General features: G+C 39.1%; 1 protein-coding gene across 1 annotated transcript; it reads right to left on the bottom strand.

The window, feature by feature from the left end:
- Window positions 1–1,693: 1,693 nt before the first annotated feature.
- Window positions 1,694–10,510, bottom strand: LOC110514247 (uncharacterized). The gene is made up of 2 exons (XM_036972566.2): window positions 9,837–10,510; window positions 1,694–3,852 (listed from the first exon to the last, which is right to left on the bottom strand). Exons 1-2 carry the CDS (start codon window positions 10,252–10,254, stop codon window positions 2,930–2,932), a joined length of 1,341 nt encoding a protein of 446 aa, XP_036828461.2. The 5' UTR covers window positions 10,255–10,510; the 3' UTR covers window positions 1,694–2,929.
- Between the last annotated feature and the right edge of the window lie 7,125 nt (window positions 10,511–17,635).

The following is a 17,635-nucleotide window of genomic DNA, read 5'->3' on the forward strand; positions in this document are numbered from 1 at the left end:
TTCAGTGACCCTCTGCTTCACAGCAGAAAGAGACTGCTATGGGCTATGGCATCAGCAGCACAATATTGTGTAGAGGGTCTTCACATTATTGAACATTGAGTGTAAATAGTTACCCATGTTATTTTCCGGGTATGTTTGAATCATTTTTTGTATTTTGTATATAGTTATTTGCATCAATGTTTCGATGTTCCAATTCGGCCACTTGGGTACATTGTGAGGGACACCTGGGTGACTTCATGCCCAATGGCATGTGCCTCACTCATTCCTAGAGGTATCTGTCTGAAACTTTGGTCAAATACTGTAGCCTACTTATGCTCTTATTTGAAATTATCCCCAGTATCATAACTGAATGTTTTTGTTTATTTTAAAGATGCAACAACAATAAAAGAACAGAAAAATGTATGTTTATTTCCTTGTATTTTCTTCTACATTCAATTCACATTTACACAAACTTCAGAGTGTTTTCTATGAAATGGTAACAAGAATATGCATATCCTTGCTTCTGGGCCTGAGCTGTTATAATTGGGTATGTCGTCAGGCGGAAATTGCACAAAGTAACAGGTTTTAAGAACAAATTCTTATTTACAATGACGGCCTAGGAACAGTGGGTTAACTGCCTGTTCAGAGGCAGAACGACAGATTTGTACCTTGTTAGCTCGGGGATTTGAACTTGCAACCTTCCGGTTACTAGCCCAATGCTATAACCACTAGGCTGCCCTGCCGCCCCATGGTAGAAACCAGTGGTGGGAAAAGTACTCAATTGTCAGACTTAAAGGTAAAGACACCTTAATAGAAAATGACTCAAGTAAAAGTGAAAGTCACCCAGTAAATTACAACTTGAGTAAAAGTTTAAAAGTATTTGGTTTTAAATATGCTTAAGTATCAGAAGTCAATGTAATTGCTAAAATATACTTAAATAATCAAAAGTAAAAGTATAAATAATTTCAAATTCCTTATATTAAGCTAATTGTGTGGGCAAGAGGCTCGTGTTTCAGTAACCACCTCATGTTTCAGCTGTCACCTCATGTTTCAGCCGTCACCTCATGTTTCAGCCGCCACCTCATGTTTCAGCCGCCACCTCATGTTTCAGCCGCCACCTCTTGTTTCAGCCGTCACCTCATGTTTCAGCCGCCACGTCAAGTCACCACCTCATGTTTCAGCCGCCACCTCATGTTTCAGCCGCCACCTCATGTTTCAGTCACCACCTCATGTTTCAACAAGATAATGCACTGTACACAATTCCTGGAAGCTGAAAATGTACCAGTTCTTCCACGGCCTGCATACTTACCAGACATGTCACCCATTGAGCATGTTTGGGATGCTCTGGATCGACTTGTACGACAGTGTGTTCCAGTTCCCGCCAATATCCAGCACTCCATGCGAAGGAGATGTGTCGCACTGCATGAGGCAAATGGTGGTCACACCAGATACTGACTGGTTTCTGATCCACAACCCTACTCCTTCTTTATGGTATCCGTGACCAACAGATGCATATCTGCATTCCCAGTCATGTGAAATCCATAGATTAGGGCCTAACGAATTAATTTCAAATGATTAATTTCCTTGTAGAAAAAAAAGAGGAGGAAAGGAAGCACTGCTAAGGAACACAACATTGTGGTAGATAGAAGGTGCTCTTTGGTGAAAGGGGTAAATTGGTAATTAAAAAGAAAGGAGGACCAATGCACTCTTCATATAATTAATTAAAATGGCTTTATTTGTATGGCATGTTCAATTAGAAACAAAGTTTAAAAAAATATTTCACACGTTTCGGCTGCACGGCTTTCGTCAGGGAGTACAGAGAAATGTTAATACGTTGTCCTCTTTTGAACAGCTTTTTCCAATCGGCCCTAATTGGAAGAGGGGGTGGTTACACAATTGATTGGACAACACCTAGTAAGAAATACTATACACGTTAAAATGTGAAATACTGTAGATATGTTATTAAAACAAAATTCAACTCAAAGCTAGAAGCATCAGAATGCCTGGAAAGGTAGATCAAACCTTAAATATGACTTTGCCCAGTCATATATAAGGGTGGAACTAATGACTTTGCCCAGTCATATATAAGGGTGGAACTAATGACTTTGCCCAGTCATATTTAAGGGTAGAACTAATGACTTTGCCCAGTCATATATAAGGGTGGAACTAATGACTTTGCCCAGTCATATTTAAGGGTAGAACTAATGACTTTTTCCCAGTCATATTTAAGGGTAGAACTAATGACTTTGCCCAGTCATATTTAAGGGTAGAACTAATGACTTTGCCCAGTCATATTTAAGGGTAGAACTAATGACTTTGCCCAGTCATATATAAGGGTGGAACTAATGACTTTGCCCAGTCATATTTAAGGGTAGAACTAATGACTTTGCTCAGTCATATTTAAGGGTAGAACTAATGACTTTGCCCAGTCATATATAAGGGTGGAACTAATGACTTTGCCCAGTCATATTTAAGGGTAGAACTAATGACTTTGCCCAGTCATATATAAGGGTGGAACTAATGACTTTGCCCAGTCATATTTAAGGGTAGAACTAATGACTTTGCCCAGTCATATATAAGGGTGGAACTAATGACTTTGCCCAGTCATATTTAAGGGTAGAACTAATGACTTTGCCCAGTCATATTTAAAGGTAGAACTAATGACTTTGCCCAGTCATATTTAAGGGTAGAACTAATGACTTTGCCCAGTCATATTTAAGGGTAGAACTAATGACTTTGCCCAGTCATATTTAAAGGTTAGAACTACCTTTCTAGGCACTTTGATGCTTCTAGCTTCGAGTTGCATTTTTTAAATAACATATCTACAGTATTTCACATGTTTAACGTGTATAGTATTTCTTACTAGGTGTTGTCCAATCAATTCTGTAACCACTCCCTCTTCATGTGATGTGAAATATCAATTTCCACACTGGAAGTAGTGGTAAAGATTCTATCTCGTGTGTATTCTCTCATGTACTTTAAGATTCTGTGATGTGGTAAAACATTTTCCACACAGAGAGCATTGGTAGGGCTTCTCCCCTGTGTGTGTTCTTTCATGCACTTTTAAGTGCCCTGACAGGGTGAAACTCTTCCCACACTGGGAGCATTGGTAAGGCTTCTCCCCGGTGTGTGTTCTCTTATGTTCTTTCATGTGCCCTGACCGGGCAAAACGCTTTCCACACTGGGAGCATTGGTAGGGTTTCTCTTTTGTGTGTATTCTCATGTGTATTTTTAGGCCTCCTGATTGTGTAAAACTTGTTCTACACTGGGAGCAGTGGAACGGCTTCTCCCCTGTGTGTTTACTTTTGTGTTCTTTCAATTGAACTAATGTGGTAAAGCTCTTCCCACACTGGGAGCATTGGTAAGGATTCTCCCCTGTGTGTGTTCTCTTATGTTCTTTCAAGTGTCCTGACTGGGTAAAACTCTTTCCACACTGGGAGCATTTGTAGGGTTTCTCTCTTGTGTGTGTCCTCGTATGGGTTCTCAAGTACCCTGACTGGGTAAAACGCTTCCCACAATGGGAGCATTGGTAAGGCTTTTCTCCTGTGTGTATTCGTTCATGTATTTTTAAGTTCCCTAACTGAGTAAAATGCTTTCCACAGTGGGAACAGTGGTGTGGTCTTGCTAAATGCTTCTCACCTGTGTGTGTTCTTTCATGCACTTTTAGGTGTCCTGACAGGGTAAAACGCTTCCCACACTGGGAGCATTGGTAAGGCTTTTCTCCTGTGTGTATTCGTTCATGTATTTTCAAGTTCCCTAACTGAGTTAAACTCTTTCCACACTGGGAGCAGCAGTGTCGCCTTGCTGGGTTGGATGTCTCTGGTTCCTCTGAAGGACTCTTCCCACTGTCAGAATGAAAGTCTGTTCTCTTTCCTGCCAAAGACAAACAGATTATTTAACTCGAAAATTAGATTTACTGAAGAAATGTGTGTTTAAAGTATTTATGGTTGTGAAACAGTCTTGGTAGTGGTAGGATGGCAGTAGTCATGGTAGGGTGTTATGCGGATAAAATAAACATTGCTTTTAAAGCTGATACAACATACTCTCAGAAGCACAGTGGACTTTGTTTCACGTCTTTAGGCCTTACCATTGCTGAGATATTGCAATTGGTGTGACCGAAGTCTGGGTCAAAAGGTCATTAAATACGATGTCATATCTGGGCAAGAGTATCTGCTGGCGTCGTGCTTGACTGCCGCGTACTGCCTGGTACCTGTTTAGTTAACAGTGTTTGTTTTTCATTGTTTTTTTTGTCTACTTTTAGGCCTGTTATTTTTGTCAACTTTTAGAGCTAAGGGAGTTTTGTGACTTTTACCACCTTGGTTTAATAGTGCTAGCTAGCTTGCGTATTGGCTGTTTTTCCTACGTCTGAGTCTGGACTGCACTGGTTTGATAATATCCACCTGTTTAGCTTCTTCCTCTGATTGCTGGCCTACTGGTTCCCTGACCCAGCTCTGGATTATTGCCTTGGGAATGTGTTTATTTGGGATTTCCCTCGCCATACATACTCTGACTCTCCCTCGCCATACATCTCTCTGGAAAACCCATCAGATTACCCTCTGACTCTCCCGTGGCCCGGCGTAGCTCCTGCCTCCCCCCTCTGCTTATTTGCCGGCTAGCTCTACGGCCCCTTCCTTGAAGCGCTTCTCTTCCTGGCTGTTGCTCTGGTAACCCAGCCCCTATGAAGCAAGGTAAGACAAAGCAACCCTAACATTTCATCAGTCCTCTGCCTCAAATATTGTTCATATGAAGCGGAAGATGTTAATCTGTGTTGTTGTTTGTGTCGAATTGCTTTGCTTTATCTTGGCCAGGTCGCAGTTGCAAATGAGAACTCAACTAGCCTACATGGTTAAATAAAGGTGAAATAAATAAATAAATAAAAAAATAAAAACGCAATCTTAGCGAGAGGGCAAACCCCAGAAATATATGTTGGGTATCTCAGATTGTTCTGGTAATTCCCACATAGAAACTTAATGTGGAGACCTATTCATGCTTCCATTAAGACCCTATGATCTGTGAACCGTTCATGATACGGACAACATCTCGGTGTCTTACACCCCTTATAGCAGGGTTCCCCAACTTCCGGCCCGCGGACCGAATTTGGCCCACAGGTGTTTTTATTTGGCCCACCAAGTTTTCTGTGAAGAAAAAAAATAATATTTATTTATATATATATATATATATATATATATATATATATATATATATATATATATATATATATATATATAAAAAAGTGTTATTGTTGGACATGAGACAACAACAAAAAACACCAGAAAAATCAGCTCCAAGTTTTTAATTTAAGAAATGACCCTTTTTGCTTCTTTTTAGATCGTTTCTTTTAAACACGTCACATCTCTCTGAAGATATCTCCCATTTTATACATAGAAATGTACATTGTAGGTCATTAACCAATCACATCCCTCCTTGACGATTGCACGTTCAGCAAATCACCAACAGAGAGAGGTCCCTTTTTTTAATGCATTTTCACATTCACTGTGTTGGTGAAGCTCATAAAATGAAGCACAGCTTCAAAATGAACAAGAGAGCCCACTCTGGACATGTGAAGTAGGCCTAATTGAGGAGTACACTTTGACAAACAATATGCCTTCAAATGAACCAAATTAAAAAGGAGAACTTTTGAGATAAAATGAATATTTGAATGTTGAATAAATTGAAACTGACAGTATAACGACACCTAGATGTTGTCTGCATCATGTAGGGGTCAGAGGTCATGGGGTCTGACAGTATAATGACTAGATGATGTCTGTATCACGTAGAGGTCATAGGGTCATACAGTTTAATGACTAGATGTCTGTATCATGTAGGGTTCAGAGGTCATGGGGTCTGACAGTATAATGACTATATGATGGCTGTATCATGTAGGCGTCAGAGGTCATGGGGTCTGACAGGAGGCATGTAGAGGTCTAAAATGGGCCTAAAATGGCCACTTTCATCCTGATTTTCTCAAAAACGGTTTGTGATACAAATGTTTAAAAAAACATACATCCTTCCTCCTAATTACGTTTTTATGTGAGAATGACCAATACAATCTGAGATGCCCCCCAACATGTTGGGCTATCCTGGTGTAGAATCACTACTACACATGGCTTCTATCCTGGTGTAGAATCACTACTACACATGGCTTCTATCCTGGTGTAGAATCACTACTACACATGGCTTCTATCCTGGTGTAGAATCACTACTACACATGGCTTCTATCCTGGTGTAGAATCACTACTACACATGGCTTCTATCCTGGTGTAGAATCACTACTACACATGGCTTCTATCCTGGTGTAGAATCACTACTACACATGGCTTCTATTCTGGTGTAGAATCACTACTACACATGGCTTCTATCCTGGTGTAGAATCACTACTACACATGGCTTCTATCCTGGTGTAGAATCACTACTACACATGGCTTCTATCCTGGTGTAGAATCACTACTACACATGGCTTCTATCCTGGTGTAGAATCACTACTACACATGGCTTCTATCCTGGTGTGGAATCACTACTACACATGGCTTCTATCCTGGTGTAGAATCACTACTACACATGGCTTCTATCCTGGTGTAGAATCACTACTATCACTACTACACATGGCTTCTATCCTGGTGTAGAATCACTACTATCACTACTACACATGGCTTCTATCCTGGTGTAGAATCACTACTATCACTACTACACATGGCTTCTATCCTGGTGTAGAATCATTACTACACATGGCTTCTATCCTGGTGTAGAATCATTACTACACATGGCTTCTATCCTGGTGTAGAATCACTACTATCACTACTACACATGGCTTCTATCCTGGTGTAGAATCACTACTACACATGGCTTCTATCTTGGTGTGGAATCACTACTACACATGGTTTCTATCCTGGTGTATAATCACTACTACACATGGCTTCTATCCTGGTGTAGAATCACTACTACACATGGCTTCTATCCTGGTGTAGAATCACTACTACACATGGCTTCTATCCTGGTGTGGAATCACTACTACACATGGCTTCTATCCTGGTGTAGAATCACTACTATCACTACTACACATGGCTTCTATCCTGGTGTGGAATCACTACTACACATGGCTTCTATCCTGGTGTAGAATCACTACTATCACTACTACACATGGCTTCTATCCTGGTGTGGAATCACTACTACACATGGCTTCTATCCTGGTGTGGAATCAGTACTACACATGGCTTCTATCCTGGTGTAGAATCATTACTACACATGGCTTCTATCCTGGTGTAGAATCATTACTACACATGGCTTCTATCCTGGTGTAGAATCACTACTATCACTACTACACATGGCTTCTATCCTGGTGTAGAATCACTACTACACATGGCTTCTATCTTGGTGTGGAATCACTACTACACATGGCTTCTATCCTGGTGTAGAATCACTACTACACATGGCTTCTATCCTGGTGTAGAATCACTACTACACATGGCTTCTATCCTGGTGTGGAATCACTACTACACATGGCTTCTATCCTGGTGTAGAATCACTACTACACATGGCTTCTATCCTGGTGTAGAATCACTACTATCACTACTACACATGGCTTCTATCCTGGTGTAGAATCACTATTATCACTACTACACATGGCTTCTATCTTGGTGTGGAATCACTACTACACATGGCTTCTATCCTGGTGTAGAATCACTACTACACATGGCTTCTATCCTGGTGTGGAATCACTACTACACATGGCTTCTATCCTGGTGTAGAATCACTACTACACATGGCTTCTATCCTGGTGTAGAATCATTACTACACATGGCTTCTATCCTGGTGTGGAATCACTACTACACATGGCTTCTATCCTGGTGTAGAATCACTACTACACATGGCTTCTATCCTGGTGTAGAATCACTACTACACATGACTTCTATTCTGGTGTGGAATCACTACTACACATGGCTTCTATCCTGGTGTGGAATCACTACTATCACTACTACACGTGGCTTCTATCCTGGTGTGGAATCACTACTACACATGGCTTCTATCCTGGTGTAGAATCACTACTACACATGGCTTCTATCCTGGTGTGGAATCACTACTACACATGGCTTCTATCCTGGTGTAGAATCACTACTACACATGACTTCTATTCTGGTGTAGAATCACTACTACACATGGCTTCTATCCTGGTGTGGAATCACTACTATCACTACTACACGTGGCTTCTATCCTGGTGTGGAATCACTACTACACATGGCTTCTATCCTGGTGTAGAATCACTACTACACATGGCTTCTATCCTGGTGTGGAATCACTACTACACATGGCTTCTATCCTGGTGTAGAATCACTACTACACATGGCTTCTATCCTGGTGTAGAATCATTACTACACGTGGCTTCTATCCTGGTGTAGAATCATTACTACACGTGGCTTCTATCCTGGTGTTGAATCACTACTATCACTACTACACATGGCTTCTATCCTGGTGTAGAATCACTACTATCACTACTACACATGGCTTCTATCCTGGTGTGGAATCACTACTATCACTACTACACATGGCTTCTATCCTGGTGTAGAATCACTACTACACATGGCTTCTATCCTGGTGTGGAATCACTACTATCACTACTACACATGGCTTCTATCCTGGTGTAGAATCACTACTATCACTACTACACATGGCTTCTATCCTGGTGTAGAATCACTACTATACATTATTAACACATGGCTCCACACCATAACTCGCAGCTCAGACACTTGAGTCAGGACAAAGTGGAGTTAATCTGCCTCCTGATTGGCCCTTAACCTGCCTAGGAGAAGATTTGAGTTGAATGATTTGTTGCCATAGAAACTTAGCTGGCTAAGAGGTAAGCCACCTTCAACGGTTATCCTTAGTTGAATTCAGAATTGACTCTGTCCAGGACTTTATATTTAATATTCCCCTCCATCCACATCGACTGATGGACAAGACTCTGTCCAGGACTTTATATTTAATGTTCCCCTCCATCCACATCGACTGATGGACAAGACTCTGTCCAGGACTCTATATTTAATGTTCCACTCCATCAACATTGACTGATGGACAAGACTCTGTCCAGGACTTTATATTTAATGTTCCCCTCCATCCACATCGACTGATGGACAAGACTCTGTCCAGGACTCTATATTTAATGTTCCACTCCATCCACATCGACTGATGGACAAGACTCTGTCCAGGACTTTATATTTAATGTTCCCCTCCATCCACATCGACTGATGGACAAGACTCTGTCCAGGACTCTATATTTAATGTTCCACTCCATCCACATCGACTGATGGACAAGACTCTGTCCAGGACTCTATATTTAATGTTCCACTCCATCCACATCGACTGATGGACAAGACTCTGTCCAGGACTCTATATTTAATATTCCACTCCATCCACATCGACTGATGGACAAGACTCTGTCCAGGACTCTATATTTAATGTTCCACTCCATCAACATTGACTGATGGACAAGACTCTGTCCAGGACTCTATATTTAATGTTCCACTCCATCCACAGCGACTGATGGACAAGACTCTGTCCAGGACTCTATATTTAATGCTCCACTCCATCCACTGATGGAGAACCTATTATATTCATACAGAGCGCAGGAATGTAAATCAGCTCTCTACCTTTATCAAAGAAAGAACAGTAGAATGCATTTAATCCATTGTTACGTTTTGTTGGTGGTCTCCACTATTTGTAACTTCAACAATCCCTACAGTACAGAAGAACAACATATTCAACTGTACAATATCAGTACAATACCCCCTTAAAAAACACACACACACACACACACACACACACACACATTCAACGTTTTTACCCGTTTTTGAGACAGTACTCACTGGTGTTAATGATATCTCCAGTCTCCTCTTCCTCCAACGAAACAGTCATCTCCTCCTCTTTCACTCTAAAAACGTCTTCCTCTACCTTTACTGTCATCGCCGCCTCCTCTTTCACTCCAAACAACGCATCGTCTTGTTTCTCTTCAACCTCTTCTTTCACGGTAAAATCTTTCTCCTCTTTCACTCCAAAAAACGCATCGTCTTGTTTCTCTTCCTCCTCTTCTTTCACGGTATAATCATTCTCCTCTTTCACTCCGAAAGCTTCTTTCTCTTCTTCTTTCAATGTACCAGCTTCACCCTCTACTTCTTGTTTTACTGTAACAGCCTCCTCTTCCTTCTCCTCTTTCACGGGAGTTTCTGTCTCCGTCCATCCGACCTCCCCTTCTTTAGCAGGGAGGGAGTAGTTTAGGGAGCTCATATTCGGAGATGTTATCTAGCTAACGTTAGCTAGTTACCGTTAGCGACTAGCCTAGTGGTAATGTAACCATCCAGCTAGCTGACTGACAACCACAACGTAAATATGCTATTAAATGGGGTAACTGGTAGATACGACGAAAGTGTGTTGAAAACAAAATGGCTAATAATCACAGATAGCGTCTAAAGGGCTCCAATGTTTCTGCTATGTTTGTTAGCAAGCTTCTGAACAATGGTGACTAGCTGCTGTTGTGGTTGCCAGATCTAGATACAATTTCTATCTATAACAATGACCACTCCAAACCCGCCCAGAAGGCCTGAAAACGAACGCACCCTCTAAAAAAAACTAAAACAACATTTCGCAGCAACAGATTTGTTGCCAGATTTAGTCAAACTAAGTTGCTAGATTTAGTCAAACTCCTTTTCCAGGACGTTATCGAGCGATTTAACGATTTAAGTAGGAATATCAACTTAACTTGCAACAATGTAAGAAGCAACATTCGGTTTCCCATTGAAACAATAATTATTGCGAGCTAAAGGTGACTAAAAATAATTTAATTATGTCGCAAGAGAAATTATAATTCGCCATCATTAAATTTGCCGTATCATTTTCCATCAATGGATGTCGATTTAACTCGTTTGTCTGTTATGATTGTAAATAAATCCCGTATGGCACGTGCATAATAGCTACAGATAAATCCAACAGGAGAGTGTGAGGGATGAAAGTTGGACAGAGGATCTCAACCTCTGTGCAAGAAACACTTGGATGAATTATAAAAACGAATGTTAGGCAATTTTCTGGCAATTGTGACGTTATTGTGTCCCAGATGTTAAGACTACAAATCGTTAAGACTACAAACGTTTGTCATTTCAACAGGCATAGTTTTACTGACTAAACTCTGGGTTTATGACTGTAATTAACCTTTGCCATGGGTTGGTTAGCTAGATGCAGGTCACCTATAGTCCCCGATAGGCCTACATCTCATTTCAGATAATCTTTCAGTAACCTGGGCAATATGTAAAATTATCGATTTAGCAGCTTGCTTAGTTCAAATGGACAGACTAATTTATTCGACATGAAGAGTGAAGCGTTTTCGAGGTAAGAAGCGCTTCCGTTGCCCTGCTGGAATAGGCTACTGGGGATGAGGTCGCATTAATATGGATATGAACTGAATAGGCTACTGAGGATGAGGTCGCATTAACATGGATATGAACTGAATAGGCTACTGAGGATGAGGTCGCATTAACATGGATATGAACTGAATAGGCTACTGAGGATGAGGTCGCATTAACATGAATGAGTCTGTCCTCATGAATGTTCCATCAGTATTATTAAAACCCTCACTACCTCATGAATGTTCCCATCGGTATTAAAACATTCACTACCTCATGAATGTTCCCATCAGTATTATTAAAACATGGGACCATTCATGAGGTAGTGAGTGTTTTAATAATACTGATGGGGACATGCATGAGGTAGTGAGGGTTTTAATAATACTGATGGGACATTCATGAGGTAGTGACTGTTTTAATACTGATGGGAACATTCATGAGGTAGTGAATGTTTTAATACTGATGGGAACATTCATGAGGTAGTGACTGTTTTAATACTGATGGAACATTCATGAGGTAGTAAGTGTTTTAATACTGATGGGAACATTCATGAGGTAGTGAGTGTTTTAATAATACTGATGGAACATTCATGAGGTAGTGAATGTTTTAATACTGATGGGAACATTCATGAGGTAGTGAGTGTTTTAATAATACTGATGGAACATTCATGAGGTAGTGAATGTTTTAATACTGATGGGAACATTCATGAGGTAGTGACTGTTTTAATAATACTGATGGGAACATTCATGAGGTAGTGAATGTTTTAATAATACTGATGGAACATTCATGATGTAGTGAGTTTTTAAAATACTTTTATGTCAACAACTTATCAATGTTATCATAACGTCATCACATTTTCATACACCTTTAGCTTGATGACAAGTTACACAAATTATCTCAATGAAACACAACGACTAAATTAAAGAGGTTTCAAGGTTAGAATAAATAAAATGAAAATGATATTAATCTATTTGTTAATTAGCATTTATAAATATCCAAATTATGAACATGAAGGGTTAATATCCAAATCATACAATGAGCATCTAAGGGTTTATGTACCAATCATACAATGAGCATCTAAGGGTTTATGTACCAATCATACAATGAGCATCTAGGGGTTTATGTACCAATCATACAATGAGCATCTAAGGGTTTATGTACCAATCATACAATGAGCATCTAAGGGTTTATGTACATGAGCATCTAAGGGTTTATATCCAATCATACAATGAGCATCTAAGGGTTTATGTACCAATCATACAATGAGCATCTAAGGGTTTATGTACCAATCATACAATGAGCATCTAAGGGTTTATGTACCAATCATACAATGAGCATCTAAGGGTTTATGTACCAATCATACAATGAGCATCTAAGGGTTTATGTACCAATCATACAATGAGCATCTAAGGGTTTATGTACCAATCATACAATGAGCATCTAAGGGTTTATGTACCAATCATACAATGAGCATCTAAGGGTTTATGTACCAATCATACAATGAGCATCTAAGGGTTTATGTACCAATCATACAATGAGCATCTAAGGGTTTATATCAAAACAAAATACACATTCATTTTTCCAATCTGATTTTAGATGTCTCGACATGTCTCGACATGAAACAAAAACAAAAGTAGGTCTAGATGTCAGAGATGGAATTAGATGTCAGATACAGAATTAGATGTCAGATATATATTAATTAGATGTCAGAGACGGAATTAGATGTCAGATACAGAATTAGATGTCAGATACAGAATTAGATGTCAGATACAGAATTAGATGTCAGATATATATTAATTAGATGTCAGAGACGGAATTAGATGTCAGATACAGAATTAGATGTCAGATACAGAATTAGATGTCAGATATATATTAATTAGATGTCAGAGACGGAATTAGATGTCAGATACAGAATTAGATGTCAGATACAGAATTAGATGTCAGATACAGAATTAGATGTCAGATACAGAATTAGATGTCAGATATATATTAATTAGATGTCAGATACAGAATTAGATGTCAGATACAGAATTAGATGTCAGATATATATTAATTAGATGTCAGATACAGAATTAGATGTCAGATACAGAATTAGATGTCAGAGATATATTAATTAGATGTCAGATACAGAATTAGATGTCAGATACAGAATTAGATGTCAGAGATATATTAATTAGATGTCAGATACAGAATTAGATGTCAGATACATAATTAGATGTCAGAGATATATTAATTAGATGTCAGATACAGAATTAGATGTCAGATACAGAATTAGATGTCAGAGATATATTAATTAGATGTCAGATACAGAATTAGATGTCAGATACAGAATTAGATGTCAGAGATGGAATTAGATGTCAGAGACGGAATTAGATGTCAGATACAGAATTAGATGTCAGATACAGAATTAGATGTCAGAGATGGAATTAGATGTCAGATATATATTAATTAGATGTCAGATACAGAATTAGATGTCAGATACAGAATTAGATGTCAGATATATATTAATTAGATGTCAGATACAGAATTAGATGTCAGATACAGAATTAGATGTCAGAGATATATTAATTAGATGTCAGATACAGAATTAGATGTCAGATACAGAATTAGATGTCAGAGATGGAATTAGATGTCAGAGACGGAATTAGATGTCAGATACAGAATTAGATGTCAGATACAGAATTAGATGTCAGAGATATATTAATTAGATGTCAGAGATGGAATTAGATGTCAGAGACGGAATTAGATGTCAGAGATATATTAATTAGATGTCAGAGATATATTAATTAGATGTCAGAGATATATTAATTAGATGTCAGAGATATATTAATTAGATGTCAGAGATGGAATTAGATTTAATATATATATAATTTGTTTTCATGTGGCATGAACAAAAACACACTCCCTTTAAAAAAAACTCCCTTAAAGATAGAAGCAAAAGAGAGGTAGAAGTAAGCAGTGAACACAGTCTGTTGATCAGGAAGATGTCTCTGAAGTTCAACTGGGGGAGAGAGAGAAAAAGAACGACCGGTTTAGACTCTGCCAAGTTGAACCACCCAGAGGCCAGGCGTCAGTTCAACATCATCCCTAAACAATATATTTAATCGTCCCCCACAAGGAAGTGGATAGGACCACCTACTCTTTTGAACCGTCCAATGGAAGAGGCTGGCAAGACAGTTCTGGGCTGTAGGAGGGAAAAACAGTCGCTATCATCCGCAACATGGAAGACAATGGGTTTATATAAGGGTTTATAAGGGTTTATATCCAATCATACAATGAGCATCTAAGGGTTTATGTACCAATCATACAATGAGCATCTAAGGGTTTATGTACCAATCATACAATGAGCATCTAAGGGTTTATGTACCAATCATACAATGAGCATCTAAGGGTTTATGTACCAATCATACAATGAGCATCTAAGGGTTTATGTACCAATCATACAATGAGCATCTAAGGGTTTATGTACCAATCATACAATGAGCATCTAAGGGTTTATGTACCAATCATACAATGAGCATCTAAGGGTTTATGTACCAATCATACAATGAGCATCTAAGGGTTTATGTACCAATCATACAATGAGCATCTAAGGGTTTATGTACCAATCATACAATGAGCATCTAAGGGTTTATATCAAAACAAAATACACATTCATTTTTCCAATCTGATTTTAGATGTCTCGACATGTCTCGTCATGTCTCGACATGAAACAAAAACAAAAGTAGGTCTAGATGTCAGAGATGGAATTAGATGTCAGATACAGAATTAGATGTCAGATATATATTAATTAGATGTCAGAGACGGAATTAGATGTCAGATACAGAATTAGATGTCAGATACAGAATTAGATGTCAGATACAGAATTAGATGTCAGATATATATTAATTAGATGTCAGAGACGGAATTAGATGTCAGATACAGAATTAGATGTCAGATACAGAATTAGATGTCAGATATATATTAATTAGATGTCAGAGACGGAATTAGATGTCAGATACAGAATTAGATGTCAGATACAGAATTAGATGTCAGATACAGAATTAGATGTCAGATACAGAATTAGATGTCAGATATATATTAATTAGATGTCAGATACAGAATTAGATGTCAGATACAGAATTAGATGTCAGAGATGGAATTAGATGTCAGAGACGGAATTAGATGTCAGATACAGAATTAGATGTCAGATACAGAATTAGATGTCAGAGATATATTAATTAGATGTCAGAGATGGAATTAGATGTCAGAGACGGAATTAGATGTCAGAGATATATTAATTAGATGTCAGAGATATATTAATTAGATGTCAGAGATATATTAATTAGATGTCAGAGATATATTAATTAGATGTCAGAGATGGAATTAGATTTAATATATATATAATTTGTTTTCATGTGGCATGAACAAAAACACACTCCCTTTAAAAAAAACTCCCTTAAAGATAGAAGCAAAAGAGAGGTAGAAGTAAGCAGTGAACACAGTCTGTTGATCAGGAAGATGTCTCTGAAGTTCAACTGGGGGAGAGAGAGAAAAAGAACGACCGGTTTAGACTCTGCCAAGTTGAACCACCCAGAGGCCAGGCGTCAGTTCAACATCATCCCTAAACAATATATTTAATCGTCCCCCACAAGGAAGTGGATAGGACCACCTACTCTTTTGAACCGTCCAATGGAAGAGGCTGGCAAGACAGTTCTGGGCTGTAGGAGGGAAAAACAGTCGCTATCATCCGCAACATGGAAGACAATAGAACAATGTCAAGAAACGCATCAGGTGCATAAAATCTGAAAGACAAAAGCCCCCTGAATAGCCATATAAAAAACACTTTTGCCACTATGGAATCTCTCCCAAAATAGTCAATGTCATTAAGACTTTCTACACCGATTTCTGCTGTCAGGTTGTCTGTAATGGACAAGGATGCCCCCCCCCCCCCCCCGACCCAATGACTGGTTTATGACACAGATCCTGAAAAATGGCAAGAGGGGCATCAGATGGACCAGATCACCTCAACTCTAGAAGACCTGGTTTATGGCACAGATCCTGAAAAATGGCAAGAGGGGCATCAGATGGACCAGATCACCTCAACTCTAGAAGACCTGGTTTATGCAGATGAACCTGCTCTCCAGCAAGAAAAAAAAGTTGACAAGCTCAAACACATCCCTCCAAATTGGTTTGAAAATCAATTGGAGGAAGCTCATGAAGAAAAAAAAAACATAAAACAGACACATCCGTTAACACGGTCCAGTGTGGCTCAGTTGGTAGTAGCACATCGCTTGCAATGCCAGTGTTGAGGGTTTGATTCCCATGGGGGACCTGTACGAAAACATATGCACTCACTGCTGTAAGTCTCTCTGGATACGAATATCTCTGGATATAGATACTTTTGTACCTGTTTCCTCCAGCATCTTCACAATGTCCTTTGCTGTTGTTCTGGGATTGATTTGCACTTTTCGCACCAAAGTACGTTCATCTCTAGGAGACGGGTCTCTTTTCTGAGCAGTATGACGGCTGCGTGGTCCCATGGTGTTTATACTTGCGTACTATTGTTTGTACAGATGAACATGGTACCTTCAGGCATTTGGAAATCGCTCCCAAGGATGAATCAGACTTGTGGATGTCTACATTTGTTTTCTGAGGTCTTGGCTGATTTCTTTTGATTTTCCCATGATGTCAAGCAAAGAGGCACTGAGTTTGAAGGTAGGCCTTGAAATACATCCACACCTCCAATTGACTTAAATTATGTAAATTAGCCTATCAGAAGCATCTAAAGCCATGTCATCATTTTCTGGAATTTTGCACAGTCAACTTAGTGTATGTAAACTTCTGACCCACTGGAATTGTGATACAGTGAATTATAAGTGAAATAATCTGTCTGTAAACAATTGTTGGAAAAAATGACTTGTGTCATGCACAAAGTAGATGTCCTAACCGACTTGCCAAAACTATAGTTTGTTAACAAGACATTTGTGGAGTGATTGAAAAACAAGTTTTAATGACTCCAACCTAAGTGTATGTAAACTTCCAACTTCAACTGTGTGTATATATATATATATACTACAGCAAGATAATGACCCAAAACATACCTCCAGGCGATGTCAGAACTACCTTAGAAGAAAAGAACAAGACGGTAGTCTTCAAATCATGGAGTGGCCAGCACAGTCTCTCCAGCCTTAAACCTCATGGTGCTGGTTTGGGATCAACTGTGCCAAAGGGCGAAAGCAAAGAAACCAGTGCAACACATTTGTGAGAATTTCTGTAACAATGTTGGGAAG

This window comes from Oncorhynchus mykiss, chromosome 13 (genome assembly GCF_057628025.1).
Source record: "Oncorhynchus mykiss isolate SJ-2025 chromosome 13, ASM5762802v1, whole genome shotgun sequence".
Classification (NCBI taxonomy): domain Eukaryota; kingdom Metazoa; phylum Chordata; class Actinopteri; order Salmoniformes; family Salmonidae; genus Oncorhynchus; species Oncorhynchus mykiss.